Here is an 18,963-nt window from a genome sequence, read left to right as displayed (position 1 = left end):
AGCGACAGCGACAAACATAAAAGGTCCGGTGTGAACGCAGCTTGACTGTACACATACGGAAGGGAACAGCCTCTCGGCTAAAACGAGGCAGTTTACAGCATATTCACTAAAAAAATGGTTATTTAATTGTTCTAAAATTTGAATTTGGCATCTGAAAGTAGCACTCTACAGGAGTTTGATATAGTTTGTGATTTATTTTCATGAGTAACATAATGTTTCTAAAATAATAAAAATAAGAATCCATGGATGGTTACCATGGAGATGGATAAAACAACATGACATGGCGGAGTATTATATTTAGTGATGAGTTAGGCGTGCTGTCATGCTGATTTGAGCACGTTCTAAATGTCTGGTCAGATTGCTTGGTCAGAACTTCTTGTTGTAAACCTCAACATTAACTTATATTGGATGTTCACTGTGTGTAAACAATGCGTCAGAGCTCTGTCATCCTATTGGTCGACATCATTGGTTATAGAGCGTCGTAGACATAAAACCGCTGGTCGTCAATTAGGTCACACTACACGTCCGTTTGTCGTTCCTGATGCTCATAATCGGGCACGACGCTGGAAATGTGTCGGTCACGACAGAATCATGTCAAAATCGACCTGAAATCGTGTCGTCTGAACCCGGCTTAAGAGTCAAATACAGAATGATGTGCAGCAGCTAGAATATCAGGACAGCACTGATGAGATGCTGAACTTCGTGTGGTGCCCGTGGCTTTACTTTTCTAGATCTGATTGATTAAGAGCCATATTCTCTATTCCCTTTGATCTGATCCTTTAAACGCCACCTGGTCCAGATTAGTAAACATGGTGACACCATAGTAACCTGGTTGAACATGAGACTTAAAGTTAGAACTCAGCTGGGTGAGTCTGATCCTGGATCATCACAGTTTGGTTTAATAAAACAAACTCAAACAAAATCTGATTATTTCCCTCTGACTCTGTTGTGTTTATTCCTACAGGTTCGGGGTGGACAAGGTGATTCAAGCTTCCAGAGACAAAACCTGTGAGTAATGAACCTCTGTCTCCTTGTAACACCACATTATGTAATAATGTAATAAATGTTCACGTCATAATGTAATAACGCCGCATTTTGTAATAATCTGCCACATTTTGAAATAAATATCTTGAACGCAATATGTAATAAACGTTGCCGCATTTTGTAAGAAGTTGTTACATTTTGCATCAGTTATTACAAATTTCGGTTACATGCTGTCATTCTGACATCCCACCATAGACATACCACCATTCTGACATGCAAATGTCCCACCATTCCGACAAGGCTTTCTATAAGGAAATGTGCGTTACTCAACAGGTGACTCCCTTCATGCTGATAGAGGAATACCCACATGGTTGTGCAGAATTAGCAGCAGAGCGCAGACAGGGATTAGTTTGCCTGTCTAGCCTCTACCTGGTCTTTTTTACTAAACTTAACCAACTCCTTTCTTCATTGCCTAAGCCCAACCATAAAATACCAAAAATACGCTATTAAAACAATTGTCGGAAAGGCGGGATGTTTAACCCTCAGATCCTGTTGGCACATTTTATGGACCATCAGATTTTTAATTTGGCTGTCATTTTGGCTGTGATCATGCTATAATGTTCATAGGTTGCAGAGAGGTGGGTTTTGCAGGGTACATCATGCTCCTAAAAGATCTCCTGTCTGCACCTTATAATTCTCTGTTTATCGCGTTGGGACCTCATCTCCTGATAGGGACAAAAAATGTCCCCACAGAGATCCATTGAAAATTGCAAAAAACACACGTTTTCACCAGGGGGTTATTTTGTCCCAGAAAAATATTTTTTATATTTTCATGGTTTCATTCACATCACATCATTCACATCCGAAAATAGACTTCCATTAATCTTAATAGCAGGGTTTTCTATTTTTTCTAAAGACCCCGCTATTCCGAAAAGGCTATTGGGGAAACCCCCCCAATCCGAACGGACGGACGGACGTAATCAGAAAGGAACCGGAGGCTGCGCAGTGTGCAGTGCGCATTGATCCTTTTTTCCTTTTTGGGGTCAAACGGATCATGTGCATAATTAACTGCAAAACAAGCAAATACTTAATATTAATGACATATATCGGAACAGCGGTGTTTCGGGCAGACGTTCGGAATAGCAGTGTTTCGGAGTGGGGGGGTTTCGGAACAGCGGGGTGTCGGAATGGAGAGCCGCCCCCCTATTCGCGCTGCCCCCAGGAGACCCACCATCCTCGGAGCCGCAGCTGGGGCAGGCTGGGGGTGATCGCGCTGAGTGTCATAGTGCAGTGGGACTTGACTAGAGTTGAAATATTATTGTCATCTGCAAGCAGCAGCTGTAAAACGAGAACCAGTCCCAGAAGCTCCAGGCCCGGAGAACCAGAGAGGGGACCCTCCCAGAGCGCTCCCCGAGAATCGTGCATCGCCGCCCTGGTAAAATGCGGGACGGAGACGGCTGCGAGATTTGCCGCTTTTTTTAAAACTCTGATCTAAAATATCAGATTATACCACTTTCCCTTGGTCGATTGAGGTCCAGTAAAAAGTATGATGGTCTTTTAACTCTCCTCTAGCCAGGTGTGTATTATGATGTCATGTTTTTACACAGAAAGTCACGTGACCATGCCTTTTAGCCGACATGTCACAAAAAACTGTACGGTACAATGAAAAAAATGCTCCCGCAAACTATAAGCAAAAAAAAAAATGTTGGCCCTGTTCAAAGGCAGACATAGGACTGTACTCATAATAGCTAGATAGATAGAGAATACTTTATTCATCCCTAGCAGGGAAATTCAAGTTAGTCCAGTAGCTCACACAACAATGACACAAAAAAGATGAACACAAAAAACATTTTAACAAGTGTTATGTAAAACGATTGCAGCAGGAACAAATGATCTCTTAAATCTTTCAGTTCTGCAGGTCAGGGAGATGAGCCTTTTACTGCGGCTGCTCCTCTGACCTGTGAGGGTTTTGTGTAGAGGGTGTTGGGGGTCACCCAGGATGGTCTTCAACTTACACCCTATCCTCCACTTAACCACAGCCTCTACCAGCTCCGCTCCCTCCCCCATCACAGAGCTACATTTTTTGATGAGCCTGTCTAGTCTGTTCCTGTCCCTGACCTTGATGTTGTTACCCCAGCAGACAATAGCAAAGAATGTAACACTTGCAATGACAGACTGATAGAACATACGCAGCATTACATTACAGATGTCAAAGGACCTGAGTCTTCTCAAAAAGAAGAGCCTGCTTTGTGTCTTTTTGTACACATAATTTGTGTGTACGGACCAGTCCAGCCTGTCATCAAGGTGTAGCCTACTCCAAGGTACTTGTATGACTGAACCCTCTCAATGTCCACCCCATCCACAGTCACAGGCCGGAAGGATCTCTTGGACCTGCCAAAGTCAATAATAATTTCTTTGATCTTTTATGTATTAAGCAACAAGTTGTTCTTGTTGCACCAGTCTGTGAACGCCCCCACCAGGTCCCTGTATTCATCTTCCTGTCCCTTCTTCACACATGCCACTATGGCCGTGTCGTCAGAGTACTTCTGAACATGGCAAGATTCAGATGTGGATGTGAAATCTGCAGTGAAAAGTGTGAAGAGGTAAGGTGAGAGCACAGTACCTTGTGGTACTAGTAATAGTTGGAGGAAATAAAATTATTTTTAAAATTGTTATTTTATTGCAGTTTTTCAATATTTTTTATGACGGATATTAGCGGCCCCTCACTAAAACAGACCATGAAAGGGTTAAATTATAAAAAATATTGATGAAATTACACATCATTCATTAGAAGACACCTAACCCTAAGCAACAACAAAAAAATTTGCAATACCTATTTTTACTTTATCATGGTGTGTGTTTGAAAACAGGGTACAAAAAATGTCCCTAAAAGAAGGACGTTTTAACAGGATCTGAGGGTTAAGAAAAGAAAAAAAAATACCGTCATTCCAACCATAGAAGACAAAAAAGTTTCGAAATGATGGGACGTTTGATAGAAAATTAAATTTTGCCATTTAGACAATTAGAGACCTATGTCGGACTGGTGTGATGTCGGAATGGCAGTTGTCCCCCACAAATTGTGGGTGTTGCACTTGTAATCAGGGCTCGACACTGCGAGCTCCTCGTCGCAAATGCGAGTAAAAAACAGATCAGTGCGAATTGTGAAATGCAATTAGTAGCACGTGATCTGCACAGGTGAAGACAGTTACGCTGTGCTGATTAAGAGCTTGACGTCATGGCCTGCCAGAACTAACGCTACGCTTAATTGTTTTTCTTTCTCTCCCCCGCTCCGCTCGAGCGCGGCTGAACCCGGCTTGAGCCCACTTCATGGGCGCGATCCTGCTGCAGCCGCTCCTGCTGAAAGCAGACTGGGGGAGAAAATAAAAAAAAAATTGCTTTGATTGGATTTAGGCAATGCAGAAAGGAGTTGGTTAAGTTTAGTAAAAAGACCAGGTAGAGGCTAGACAGGCTAGAAGCATAATGAACATTATATGTCATTAATATGAAGTGCTTGTTTTGCAGTTAATTATGCACATGATCCGTTTGATCCCAAAAAGGAAAAAAGGATCAATGCGCATCCTCCGTTTCCTTTCTGATTGCGTCCGTCTGTCCTTTCGGAGTGGGGGGGTTTCGGAATGGAGAGTTTTCCCGAACAGCCTTTTCAGAATAGCGGGGTCTTTAGAAAAAATAGAAAACCCCTCTATTACTGTGCGTCAGTGGCGGCTGGTGACTGAAAAAATTAGGGAGGACAGGAGGAACACCAGTCCACGGCCTCATTTTATTTTATAGCACTACTTCTCCCTACTTTATTATATTCAATGAAAATTAAACAGTAAAACAATGTCTTACAAGATTTCTTAAAAACAACATAATTTTATTAAATCTTACTGTTTTCAGATTAACACAGGCCTAATGAAAAAGACAGAGCCATGATCTTGGATGTGGGATGTAAAAAAAAAAAAAAAGCAGGCCAGTGTTCAACACCTGTAAATGCCACAGTGGGGATTTACACCCTCTGATTTAAAAAGGAAAAACAAAAACCATGAAAATCTGTAATTATTAATAACAAAACAAAGTGTTCCACTCAAATTACATACATATTTGGCTTTTACCTCTTAGATATAGCTATGCTTTTACCTGAGCTGATGGCGGAGAAAGAAAAAAAAAGTCCGGTCGTGTCTTTGTTTACCCTCCAGCTGCCCAGGTCACGTAACTGAAAACTATTAACAATCTCTCTGACTGCTTCTCTCTGATATCTCCTAACAGTTTATCCAGAAATCTGCTGATATTTCCTTTCAAATCGATGCCAATATCTCTGAAAACTCCGTATTTCTTGTGCTAGGAGCAGCATAAGCAGCACGGCTGGGAGTGAAAGTTTGGCGCACATAGCAACAGTAACCAAGGGGGGTTGGAGAACTGTCATTGGACCAACCTGCTGTCAATCTTGTGTTCTGATTGCTGATTGGTACAGAAGAGCCTCCTCCGTCATGACGTCATTTTACGTGTCTTAGCCAATCACAGGTCAGGATGAAGACATCCTAAATGCATTGAGTCAATGGAAGAAGATCCCGCCCCGAGGCCAGTTAGGGAGGTAAAAATCTTGCCACCTCCGTAGAGCCCCCACCTTCCTGCTCCCTGCTCCTCACACAGCCTGCTCTGTCTCCTGAGCCTGCTGGCGGCGCAGTTGAGCCGTTTTAAGTGGATTTTCTTCCAAAAAACAAACTTTTTTTATGATAAAATACATATATAATATTTTATAAATTATACTGAGATTTGGTAATGATTTTTTTCAACCAGTTACTCTTTCTTAAATAAAAAATAAATTTTCCTTTTGCCTCTCAAAAATAGAGGAGGACCAACCTCCTCTGCCTCAATGGACCAGCCTCCTCTGCTGTGCGTTCACACCAAAAGCTTCCAAAGCGTCAAAAACGCTCGAGGGTGGGCGTCAGACAAGACAGCTCCCAAAACGGCAAATATTTTCAGCCGCTTTGGCCGCTCGTCAGGTGACTGACGTCAAAGTTCGATCGCGCTGGTCATTGGGGAGCTGAAATACAAAAAAAAGAAAAAAAAGGCAGCCGACGGACATCTGTATTCTGACAGGCTGCCGCCGGTTGCCGCTTAACCGCGTCATAGCTAATGGGCTCTATGCACAGCTCCAGCACTTCCTGAATTTAAGGCAGGTCCTTCATTTCCTGTCTTACATTATTGGACAAACTGATTAATCCAGGTGTGTCTGACCATTGTGACTACTCAGACACACCTGGATTAATCAGTGTGTCCAATAATGTAAGACAGGAAATGAAGGACCTGCCTTAAATTCAGGAAGTGCTGGAGCTGTGCATAGAGCCCATTACCCTAAAGTTAAACCTGGCTCAACTTCTCATCTGGTGACGCTTTGGAAGCTTTGGACGCTTTGGAAGCGCGGCGACGCCTGTTGACGCTTTGGACGCTCAGTGTCGCCGGGCTCTCATTGAAAATGAATTGACTTCCGGCGTTTTTGACGCTTTGGAAGCTTTTGGTGTGAACGCACAGTTACGATGAATGGAAGTCTATTTTCGGAAAGGCGGGGTGTAACCATGATAACCATGAGTGTCTTAGCGTCTTGGCTTGCTGCAACGCTGTGTACGGGAGCCTGTGAGGGCTAGATCCAGAATCATAGAGGATAAGAATCACCATTCTTACATGAATCGATTTTTTCCCCCACCCCTATTCTTTTCATATACAACAGCTCCAATATGCCTTGCATGTCATGTAACCAGAGAGTAATCAAAACCTATATGGTTAGAAAATCTGTCTGATTATATTGCGATATAATCCTGCTCTTTGTATTCCTTGTTCCAAATTTTTAAGGGAACTGCAAGACATTTGTTAAAGATCCCATATTATACTCTTTTTAATCAATTTCACACAGCTGTCAGACGTCCAACTACACTGTATTCGAAATGTATTGCCCCAAACTCATCTGTGGTCCTGAATTTCAGCTGTCTAAAAGTCACTCAGATGAGCTCTACTGAGAACAGGCTGTTTCTGTGCCTGCACCTTTAAATGTTAAGCGCCGTCTGTCAACGCCTGCCTTGCCTGTTACACGCCCCTCTCAGGGAGAGGATGTGGCTAACGGTAACATGCACTAATGTTTACGGGTGGATGTATTGCTATGGCCAGAGCGATTGATATAACAGTGAGGCGACAGCTTTTGATGTCGGCGCCAGCACAGTCACATGGTTCATGTAGCTCCCAATAGTTCCAAACTAGGCTTGAAACAACGTTAAAAAAAACACACACAGTCAGTATCACAACTAAGCATAAAGTCGGCTAGCTTAATGCTAACGTATAATGTAAAACCTGGTTACACCCCGCCTTTCATGTTAACACCCCTTTGCCCATAAACCTGTCAAAGATATTTTATGACCATCCATATGTAACCTGCACCACACATATACGTTGGAGAGTAGTTAATCATGGGCTCCCATATTTGAATGAAGCCTTCTATGTTTACCTTGTTTACTTAAACAATTTGCTGGCACTGAGCCACCATAACATGATCAACACCTCAATAAAATTAGATGTATAGCCCATCAATATTTAATGACTCCCCATCCATCTAATTGTCAGATTAAAGGAAGGAATTTTTATTATTCCATCGGGCAATCAGGAATCCACCTGCAAGTGTCGCCGACTGCTGATGGCGTACGTGCAGGGCTGCTCTGGTCCCCCCTTTGTGAGGCCCTACTAAGAGGATCACAGTTTTAAAGCATTATGGTTTTAAACAAGTGAAATGAACAATACAACACTAAAATAATGAACGTCAAACTATTCAACATTTTTAAAGGAGGCATAACATTCTATTACAGACCAAGTTGTTCTCAAATCTTCACATCATTTTTAATGCAAAAATGTCACCACACCAGCTGTGGAGTATCGTCGGAATTTTACGGCAGTAATGTTTCAGTCGTTCTGCCCACAGCAGCACCAGATGCAGAGTGGGATATTTGTCTGAGACTCACACGTGAACAAACAACAATTCACACCAGAAATTGTTGTGAGAAAAAAGGAAGCCAGAGGTCCGAAGTCACTTTTATATTTTTTTCGACCCGAACCTGTGGGTCCGGTCGGGTTTGTCGGGCTGGCCAAACCCGTTGAGAACTCTAATCCCCTGCACTCAGCTGAAGACCTTCTCCTGCAACCTGTGGATTGGAGCCCCCGCCCCCATCAGCATGAAGAACTAAATTGTCTCAACGGATTGTAACACCTAGTTCTATCTTTGAGCTGAATTGACAGAGCAGCATGAACCACATGGTCAGGTGGAGTTTATTTCTGACTGGCAGAAGTAGCAAACACTGATTTCTGAGATGTACCTTGTTTCTTCTCTTTCAACAGGTGACTCAAAGGGGGATGACACAAAGCCAAAGGCCTCTGAGGATGACTCAATGCTGAAGGCCTCTGAGGATGACTCAAAGCTGAAGGCCTCTGAGGATGACTCAATGCTGAAGGCCTCTGAGGATGACTCAAAGCTGAAGGCCTCTGAGGATGACTCAATGCTGAAGGCCTCTGAGGATGACTCAATGCTGAAGGCCTCTGAGGATGACTCAAAGCTGAAGGTGAGAGAAAAAACATTGTAACCTGATTTTCCAGACAGACTTCAGGGCTCAACAGAGGGGGGGAAATATTCAGAGAATATCTCCTGTGCTGGTAACAACAATGAGATCTTCAGTGTAAAGACAAACTCATAATTTAGATAGTTTAGTGGTTTCAGTCAACACTAGACGAGTTGCATAATAATAATAATTAAAGCCGCAAGCGGCGATGACGGGCCCTCGCTCACCATGCCACCGCGGGGCCTGAGGCACGCCGGGGCTGTGGCGTGAAAGTGAAAGGGAGAAAAAACCTGAAAGGAGGCAAAATATTAAATTTTTCGTTCATCCACCAGGGGGCAGTCACCGCATGTGGTCTGGTGCGTTCAGGGGCGGCCCCTCATCACTCATGTGAAGTTTGGAGTGAATCGGGCAAAGCATGACGGAGTTATGACCAGTGAATGGTTCATCCACTAGGGGGCAGTAATGGGATGCGTGCAGGTGTGTTCAGGGTCAGTCCCTCATCACACATGTGAAGTTTGGAGTGAATCGGACAAAGCATGAGGGAGTTATGAGCAGTTAATGGTTCATCCACCAGGGGGGCAGTAATGGGATGCGTGCAGGTGTGTTCAGGGTCAGTCGCTCATCACACATGTGAAGTTTGGAGTGAATCGGACAAAGCATGAGGGAGTTATGAGCAGTTAATGGTTCATCCACCAGGGGGCAGTAATGGGATGCGTGCAGGTGTGTTCAGGGTCAGCCCCTCATCACACATGTGAAGTTTGGAGGAAATCTGAGAATGTTAATGCAAAAAATGGCACTTCCTGTTTCCACTAGGAGGCGACATGAGCGACATCCCTATCAGATATATATATAATATAATATATAATAAACAGCGCAATTCAATAGGGCTTTCGCCGGGCGACTGCAGTCGCCGCTCGGGCCCTAATAATCTATTCTATCCATGTTCTTCCACTTTTACGGGGGACGGGTCTCAGTGGCAGCAGGTAGAGGGTTCCAGATATAACGATCTGTCTGTTGATCTCCCACTACATCCTACCTTCACTCATGCACAAGACCCCAAGATACCTCAACTCCTTCACTTGGGGCAGCAACTCAACACCCCAAAACCAGACAGAGAAGCAATGTTTTCTGGCTGAGAACCAAAGCCTCAGATTTGGAGGTCCTGATTCTCATCCGTATGTAATAGTTGGAGCACACAACCCTGGTTTGCCACTTCACAGGTATTGTGTCCAACCTTCACTTGACATTGAAAAGATGTGTAGGCCAAGACAGCCCTACAATATCAGGAGCCTTAAGCATCTCAGAGCGTATCTCCACCATAAAGTCCTCCTACTTCAGCTTGGTAGCTTCCCTCCTGCTGAGATCCACCAGTGGATTCTCATGTTGCAACAGGCACTGATGACCTTGAGGCCACAGCTACCAATGATTGCCTCTGCAATGTTGGCTCTGTCTGTGACCTCGAGGGGATGAAGGGAAAGAAATTCAGCTCAAACTGTATGCCAATGTGGCAAGGTGAAGAGGGCCCAGGCGGGGATTGAACCCACACCTCCCGGGTAAGAGTCATGCGCGCTTGCCAGTCACCCAAAGGGACATCCCCGCCTGGGCCCTCTTCACCTTGCCACATTCTGGCGTTGTTGGCAGGATCCATGTAGCACTAGGGGTGGGTCCATGGATTCCTAATGTGTGGCAGCCTGTGCGGAAGCACGAGGATGTGCTTGTGAAAAGAGGGGGAGAGATGTGACAGTTGAGGTTCCTGTCACTATGCCTCCAATTGATCATGCGCCCTGGCTACTTGGCCAAGGGGATGTCCCTTTGGGTGACTGGCAAGCGCGCATGACTCTTACCCGGGAGGTGTGGGTTCAATCCCCGCCCAGGCCCTCTTCACCTTGCTACACCAACAAGAAATGTCATGGACCAAGTGTTTCACATGAAAAAGGTCTAAAATTAAAGCAGAAGTAAGCGATCCGATCGTTTTGGCTAACTTTTTGTCAGCCGATGGAGTTAGCTAGCCTGGCTCTCGCCAGACCCTTGTAGTTCCGCAAAGCTCCACCAGAGGCGCTACGCTCAGCTTCACACAAGGGTCTGGACTCGAGGCCAATGCAAACTTCTTCCCCGGAGCAAAAAATAATGAACCAATCAGGATCGCCGGGCGGGACTTTCTGAGGTGTGACGTAGCGCTGAAGCGACTGTTTGAGTCAAACAACAATGGCGGCTCACAGTGAGGAGTCGTGCGTTGGCATTGATTCTGCTATTTCAACTGTTTTGTCGAATCTATCGAATATTAATTCTTTGAAAGATGAACAGAAGGCATTTATTGGTGGCAAGGATGTTTTCGCTCTTCTTCCGACCGAAGAAGTAGCACGTCATTCAAGATAACGGACAACTGGTTTATCCAATCACATACAAGATTTTTTTACAAGGCCCCGCCTTCTGAAATGAATCGCCTATGGAGCAGTCCCAGACCCTTGTGTGGAGCTCAGCGTAGCTTTGCGGAACTACAAGGGTCTGGCGAGAGCCAGGCTAGGAGTTAGCAGCCCTGCCCTCTTCATGGATCTATTGGTCCTCGTCCCTACGTCACTACATTCAGGCCCATCCCTTGGCTGCACACACAGCCCTTCATGCCGTTCTCTCTCCTCATTGGATAAAGGTTGTAGGATACAAGGAAGTATACAAGAAGTTTTCTCCTCGGCTTACAGCAGAGCAGAGTGACTGACAGACCCGTGTTTCGGACCAAACACTCTATATAAGTGATTGCTGTCGGAAGATAGAACTATTTAAGACATATATTAACACAAACATACGCTTACTTCTGCTTTAACAAAAAAACAAATCCACTTATTATATTTTAGTCACGGTTATTTCACAAAACATTTGTCATTTCTCTGCAGAGCCTGCTGCTTCTCAGATGTAGTCTGTAGATTATTGCATTGACATCAAATCCCTGTGTAACACTGTCAATCCCCTCAGACTCTGTCCATTGTGCCTCAGGTCATTCAGAACTGTGGAACAAACCCGTTGGCTTCACTCAACACAATATATTTTTAATTGTACTAAACCAGCTTACATTGTTTCTCTCTGAATTGCAGCAGTCAAGCTTCAAACCTGAACTGAAAACTAAATCTACACAAGTCTCATACAGGTAAACAAAAACACTGTTTTTTTCAAAGGACCTTCATCTTCCTTCACAGCTTCTCCCGAGCCACGACTGTGTGAGGGAACATCAGCTGGATCAGCTCTCAGTCAGCTGAGTCAGGAGGAACACAATGTTTTAGCCAATGTTGAACCTTTTTCATCTCAGGGTCTGAGGTGGTCACTCAGCCTTCTGTGTCCCACAGGTTCAGGTGTCCTGGTCCAGGCCAGTTCCAGTGTTCTTCAACTGGACTGGTGTTTGTTATGGCTCAGGAGGTGGAGCTGCTCTACAGGACTGTCCAATGGGATGAGAGCCGCCTCCACTCAGTTGGCAGGATGGCTGCAGGACCGCTGTTCAGTATCCAGTGTCCTGATGATGCCGTCCGCCAGCTCCATCTCCCACATTGTGAAACAAAGGATGGTGAGCAAGTGATTGTGTTTGTTAGAGCAATGATGGGGAACTAATGATATAACTTAAGGTCGTGTGACCATGTAATTGACCTATGGCTAAGCCATGCCCCCAAACGCGATGAGCCTATCACAGTGCGCATAGCTAGCCCATACACTCGGACATTCTCTGCTTCCACGTCCATTGAAATGCATTGCAGTTAGTCAGTTTCATTCGTTTTTATATGTTTTTTCTTGACATTTTAAGTTTAAAATGGTCAAACGGTGTGCATGGGGTACATGCAACTCCAACACTAGGTATCCCGAGAGGCAGGGCGACGGGGTGGATTTTTTAAACTTTTCCCAAGCCACATCTCAACCGAGAGAAGTGTCTGCTCTGGATAAAGTTATGCGGTAGACCACAACACCAACTAAATATGGATAAAATTAACAAGGATGTCGACATCTGTTCTAAGTTAAGTCAACAACGTATTTGAGGCAACATATTGTCAGAGATGTTTAGATGTTAGCCAGTATCACAACTAAGTATCACAAGTCCGCTAGCTTAATGCTAACGTATAATGTAAAACTCCATAGACAGGCTAACAGAAATTAGCCCGTCGCTATCGGCGTTTCGCGGCAACCGACAGCCATAGCAGTAAAGCTAAGTGAAGTTTTGGTGAATTCGAGATGATGTTTAATCTTTCTGTCTCCAAAAATCATCAACTGCCTCCTGTGAAATGTCTCTACTGTGACAGCTGCCATAGCAACTGTCACCGAATGTTGACCGTTTGTCCGAGTGAGTGGAGGGGGCGGGGCTTAGCCATAGGTCAATTGCCGTGTACATTTATTTCATTAATACACTGGAAAATCAGGGCACTGTCCTTCACCAGCCTCCTGATTAATTTCATGATGTTCGGTGACTGAAATGATCACTGCTGTTGTAACGAGGTTGTTGTCTCTCTGTTTCCACAGCTCTGCTCTATGACGGTCTGCTGTCTGTCGCCCACATCACTGATGATGGAATGAGCTTCATCGAGCCACTGGAGGTCACAGACACTCATGTGATTGTCGCAGTCCCTCATCTTTCTGCCTTTGGCCTGGTCTGGGTTCAGGATCTTATATGGAGGGTGTGGAACAACATGAAATCAGTTGGCAGCCAAATTCTGCTGTTCCACCAACCAAACCTCACGGCACAGGAGCAATACCTCAATGTGCATCTGCTGCCTCATAACGTCCCCCTGGATGAGGTAAGGCTACAGCTTCACTTTGCTTCACTTTCCAAACTAATCACTAACAGACCTGATGACATGAACCAACACATCCACTTTGTTTCATGGACACCGTGTTTCGGTGTCGCCTTGCCACCACTTCAGCAAGTGTTACACAAACTGACATGAATACATGAAGGTCAAAGATCAGTGTGACCTGAGAAAGGACTCTCTCTGTCCTGTAGGTCAAGCCTAGTAGAACTGTCTGTCTGTTCAGGCTCAGGCCCAACTCTAATAAAATGCTGGTTTTCCAGGTGAAGGCGAAGCACGAGGACTGTGTGTTCATCAAGATGCCTTCTGAAAGCACACTCGTCAAAAATAAAACTTACACAGTTCACTGTCCGCATGCCGACATAGTCCAGCCTAAGGTGAGTGTTTCAGACTAAAGCTGACCTGATTCCTCCAACTGCTGTCACTCACCTGGAGACACTGACACACGTGCTGCTGCTTTTCAGAAAAAAGACTTTGACCTGGACTATGGACCAAATTTCCACCCGACGTTTCAGATCATCCTGCCTTCAACCACTAAGAAAACCAACGTAGAGGTCCGAGATGAAACAGAGACAGCTGTGTGGGAGTGTCGTGTTCCTTTGCCAGGTAAAGTCTTCATCCGCCTGATGTAAACCTGACTGATGAGTGATGTCTCTGTTCTTATTGGGCCTCAGATCATCTTCTGTCTGCTTTTATTCTGTGATCCATTCTTGTTGACAAGTGAGTGTCAAACTATAGTGGGAAATCATTCAGAGTAGGACCAAGAAGATTAATGAAGGAGCTGAAAGGACCTTCAATAACATACGGACTTTGTGCTCAGTCCTCCATCAGGTCCTGAATCAGTTGTCCTAGTTCTCCTTCAAGTGTTTCTCAGAAACTTCACCTTTTTTTCTTTAAACCAACACTAAGGAACTTTTCAACCTTCATATAATATTTTCATAACTTTTGTGATGGTACATCGACTTACATCAGGTTGAATGACCCCTCTGTCATGGCCTGAGGGGGTCTGTATCTCCTTCACTGGCACTAAGCAACTTTGAGGAGCATGGACACCGGCTCTCACTTAAGCTTCACTTTCACGAGTCACAACGAGGAGGGAGCAGTAATGCGGCACCTTTCCGTCGGATTGTGTATGTGTGTTTACTGAGAAGTGATCCGCTGGTAACAGAAACTTAGTTTGGACGTCTTCTGTTAATTTCCATGCAACGGGAGATCAGGATGTTTACGGCGCTACGCGCTAGTGCTCATGGGAAATGGAGTCTTCCTTCAGGCAAAACACTACCGCTTTGGGCCACTGGCACCGCCAAACTCAACCAAAACTGAAAGTTCTTTAGTACTGCTTTAAGTATATTTTTTAAGGCTTTTTGCCTTTAATTGATACGATAGTTGAGAGAGACAGGAAATGTTGAGGCAGAGAGAGGGGAAATGACATGCAGCAAAGGACCACTAGATTCTAGATTTGAACTCGGGCCGGTTGCAGTGAGGACTGTAGCCTCTGCCTATGGGGCACCTGCTACTGAGCTATACGGTGCCCCACACTTCAGTTTTTCCAAGTTCCTGTTGATGTGTCTGTAACTTGTGAGGTTGTCACATGTCGTCGTTCCAGTGTCTGAGCTCGTCACCTTAAAATCATTAGAGCTGAAAATGCTCAAAGAAGTGATGTTGTACAGTTGTGTTCAGCCTGGTGTGATCACTGTAAGGACTTTCTACAGAGCCCTGAACTGAGACAAGCAAACTGGATGAGACAGATCGTTTTTCATGAGTGGTTCCATCCCCACTGTGTATACACTAGGGCAGGGCTATTCAATTGGCGGCCCGCGGGCCACATCCGGCCCCGAACCAATGTCCGAGTGGCCCGGCTCGCGGTTGACCCAAAAAAATCAAACAAAACAAAAACAGAGGGGAACACGTTTTGCGAGAACTCCAAATTCCTACTGTAGTCCAGACAGTGAATGCACCACTCAACGCAGCCTAGCAACACACAACCCACCCACCCAGTCAGTGCGTTGTTTTGAAAGTTACCGGTAGAACCGAGGCTTGGTCGGTCAGCTGCTCTCCAGAAACGCCGTGTCGGGCCACAGCCGCTCGTCACGGAGCGGGAGGCTCCGCCGCGGCGGACGTCCGGACGGCCGAGGCTGCTCTCCGTTCAAACTATTTAGAACGTTTATGGTTTAAAGCCTTCTGTGAATCTGGTGTCTGTTCCGTACCATGTGATCACACGTACCTTGTAGAGGCACCATTCAATGACCCTCGGAAGGCAGAATGTAACTATTCAGATGCTGTTTACAGCTCGTCTCTATCATAAACGGTTCAAAAGATATTTCATGTTTAGTAAAACATCTGCAAGCGTTAGCATGCTACTACGTTTGGTTTAGCATCGCTGCTACCGCTCAGCTGAGCATCTGGTCCCGTACTACGTGATTACACGTGGCTACCCTTGTTGTCATAAATGCACCATTCAAGGACCCTCGGAAAGCGGAGAATCTCACGATTCAGATGCAGTTTACAGCTCGTCTCTATCAGGTTCAGAAGTTATTTAGCTTAATGTTGTGCTCCTCTCTAGAGGGTTAAAAGTTGTAAGTCAACCTTAATCATCATTTACATGCCTTTCCTCAATTATCTGGACTATGAAACTTTGGGAGATTGTTTTTGAATGTCATTTGTTTGAAATTAGCAAAAAAAAATGTTTTAGATTTTTTATTGTTTTTCCACGTTATCAGCTGATTATCTAAAAATAGAACGTTGCGACTTCCGACTCATTTCGCCAGAGCGGGTCACATTTTGAGCTTGACGTCGACTAGTTGCTGATCATGTGACAGTACAAGAGTAGTGGCTTGAAACAACAGCTGAGTGCGCTGAATGAAAACAATTTGAGCGCCGTCAAGCTGGATAGAACGAGATCGTACCAGACAGGAAGTCGGGCACAGAAAAGGCAGAGAATCCGGTCAATTTTCAAAATAAAATAAATGATGATTAAGTTTGCTTGTCCGTCTATATTGTCAGTTGCGCCTGCACACAAGACACACATCCATACATACAGCACTAGAGACAGACCTGTGTGTCTGGAAAACCGAGTAGCCTACAGACGGGTCGATGTTTGACCGGCGCGGAGAGAGCAGGAGAAGCGCTGCCGGCAATTAAAAAAAAAAAGCAACAACAACCAACCAGGAAAAAACAAAAACTGTGAGTGAAACTGTGACTGAGCATGACTGTGATGGTGACGAGGCCTGTGTGTCGTTTTCCTCCCTAATGGGCTTTATGCACAGCTCTACTACTTCCTGAATTAAGCCAGCTCCTTTGTTTCCTGTCTTACATTATTGGACCGACTGATTAATCCAGGTGTGTTTGACCTACCAATAATGGTCAGACACACCTGGATTAATCAGTCGGTCCAATTGTTTAGCCCATTGTTTAATGGACAGTAGCCTAGCTACAGTATTATCTTTTGCACTTGTATAGGAGTGTGTTACAAAAAAACAAACTGATTTACAGCTTGTTGTTTATAAAGCTGCTGTTCTGTGGAGTCATTTCTGTGCATGAGCGTCTGTCAGTGAATACAGATTGTTGCAAAGCTTTTCCCTCCTCCTGTGATTTTAGTTATGATGGGAAAAATATGAATGACGTCATCAGCGACTAGTCGACGTCGACTTGACTTTCATAACATTAGAGTCGACTTTAAAAAATCTGAAGTCATGCAACCCCTAGTATACACTTCTACCACTATTGAATTTGCTTCTTTTGAACACAAGTATCTTTCTTGTTCATCTTCCAGGTCCTCGTCCAGAACCAACTCCAAGTGTCTCAGCTCCGACTCCAAGTGTCTCAGCTCTGACTCCAAGTGTCTCAGCTCCTTCTCCAAGTGTCTCAGCTCCGACTCCAAGTGTCTCGGCAGCAGAGAGGCTGAGGTCTGCTCGGACTGAGTTCATCGAGAGAGTGACTGAACCGGTTCTCCATAAGCTGCTGGATAAACTCCTGGACTGTGAGGTGGTAACTGACGGTGAAATGGAGTCTGTTGCTGCGATAGCAAACAGGGCAGACAAAGCTCGAGAGGTGATCGACATCATACGAAAAAAAGGAGAAGCAGCTTGTTCAGCTCTGATCAGAGGTCTGTGTGAGGTGGATCGCTGCCTGTCCACACAGCTGAAGCTGAGCTAACAGTCTGTCAGATGTTTGTGTCTGATACCAGAAGAAACTAAATGTATTTTATCGGCTCCACTTACCGCTGTCTTGCTTTTTTTTTACTTCAGCCTCTTTTTTTGTCTTCTCTTCTCGCTCCCAGACGGAAAGCTCCTCTTGGTGCTTCATGTTAACGTTAGATGGGATCATGGGAATGACACGGGGCCCCTTTAAGGAGGTTTCCTACTGAGATGTCATTGCAAATAGCCTGTTTTTTGTCAGAGGTAGCAACGTGCTACATTTACTTGATATACTGTACTTGTTAGAGTAGTTTTAATGCAGCATACTTTTTACTTTTACTTGAGTATATTTGTGAAGAAGAAGCGGTACTTTTATTCTGTTACATTGAGCTACATTCTGCTCGCTACTAGCTACTTATCGATAAAGCCCTTGATCTGTTTGTTTTGTTTTGACAAAGATACTTCCAACAGAGGCTCTATCACATGACTGTGGTTCACCAATCAAATGTAACCACTAGCGACATTTGACTTTGTATCACCAATCAGACAGAGCCAGGCAGTCACATGACCACACACAATATATCCACGATAAACACAGACAGCTACGCCACCTCACATTTAAAGAAACAGACTGTGGTTAGCAGATGTGTTCTGGCTGTGCCTTAGCCAAGGGATGCGCGTGAATGTGGTGACGTAGGGACGAGGGCGGGGACTGCTAACTCCATCTGCTGACAGGAAGTTAGCCAAAACCACCGGATCGCTTACTTCTACCCATAGACTGTAAAAAGAATGGACGTAGCGTCCGTGACGTCACCCATTGGTTTTGGGGAGTCGTTTTTGTGACTCAAATATGGCGGCCTGGACAGCGCCATGTTGGATTGGCCGGCCGAGAACCCGCCCACTGGCCTCGAAGCAGCTGTCCACGGAGCTGCTCGGACCTGTCACTCAACGTTTTCGCGCCCTAATTGGCCAGAGTTTTAACCTAATAACAGTAAAACGGTAGAGTTAAAAAAAAATTCACCCCCCTCAGAGTGTGTGCGGGGGTAGAAACTATCGATTGAGAAAAAAAAACGTTCTGACACCAGGCTTTTAACATGTTTATTGAGGATGTAAAATCGGCGATTTTAAAGCAGATATCAGTGGAATGTTTTTGTTAATATAAGTCCTAAATAGTCCTATTTTCCGTCAGCAATCACTTACATGAAGTATTTCAGCCTAAACACGAGTCTCTCCGTCACTCTGCTCTGCTGTAACCCGAGGAGAAAATTTTCCTTGTGGGATACAAGTGTTATCCAATGAGGAGAGAGAACGGCATGAAGGGCTGTGTGTGCAGCCAAGGGATGCGCGTGAATGTGGTGACGTAGCACGAGGACCAATTGATGCCTGACAAGGGCGGGGGCTGCTAACTCATGGTGCGTTCAAAGAAACTCGTACTTTGTGTTTTTCCTTCCTGTGAAGTCATACCAATTC

The 18,963-nt window shown here is 44.8% G+C and overlaps 1 protein-coding gene across 1 annotated transcript in view; it reads left to right on the top strand.

Annotated features, from left to right (window-relative positions):
- Positions 1-18,104, top strand: part of LOC310989755 (NACHT, LRR and PYD domains-containing protein 1-like) — a gene marked incomplete at its 5' end in the record, with an annotated part of 43,309 nt that extends 25,205 nt beyond the window's left edge. The window contains 8 exons of the mRNA XM_083976902.1: positions 965-1,008; positions 8,362-8,582; positions 11,666-11,718; positions 11,915-12,129; positions 13,071-13,345; positions 13,621-13,734; positions 13,822-13,963; positions 17,130-18,104. Of these exons, the coding sequence (XP_083833028.1) occupies positions 965-1,008; positions 8,362-8,582; positions 11,666-11,718; positions 11,915-12,129; positions 13,071-13,345; positions 13,621-13,734; positions 13,822-13,963; positions 17,130-17,512 (1,447 nt within the window). The 3' untranslated portion in view covers positions 17,513-18,104. The remainder of the gene's footprint in view (positions 1-964; positions 1,009-8,361; positions 8,583-11,665; positions 11,719-11,914; positions 12,130-13,070; positions 13,346-13,620; positions 13,735-13,821; positions 13,964-17,129) is intronic.
- Positions 18,105-18,963: the final 859 nt, after the last annotated feature.

Source organism: Trachurus trachurus, assembly GCF_905171665.1.
Source record: "Trachurus trachurus genome assembly, chromosome: 8".
NCBI lineage: Eukaryota > Metazoa > Chordata > Actinopteri > Carangiformes > Carangidae > Trachurus > Trachurus trachurus.
This window is presented reverse-complemented; position numbering and strand designations above follow the sequence as displayed.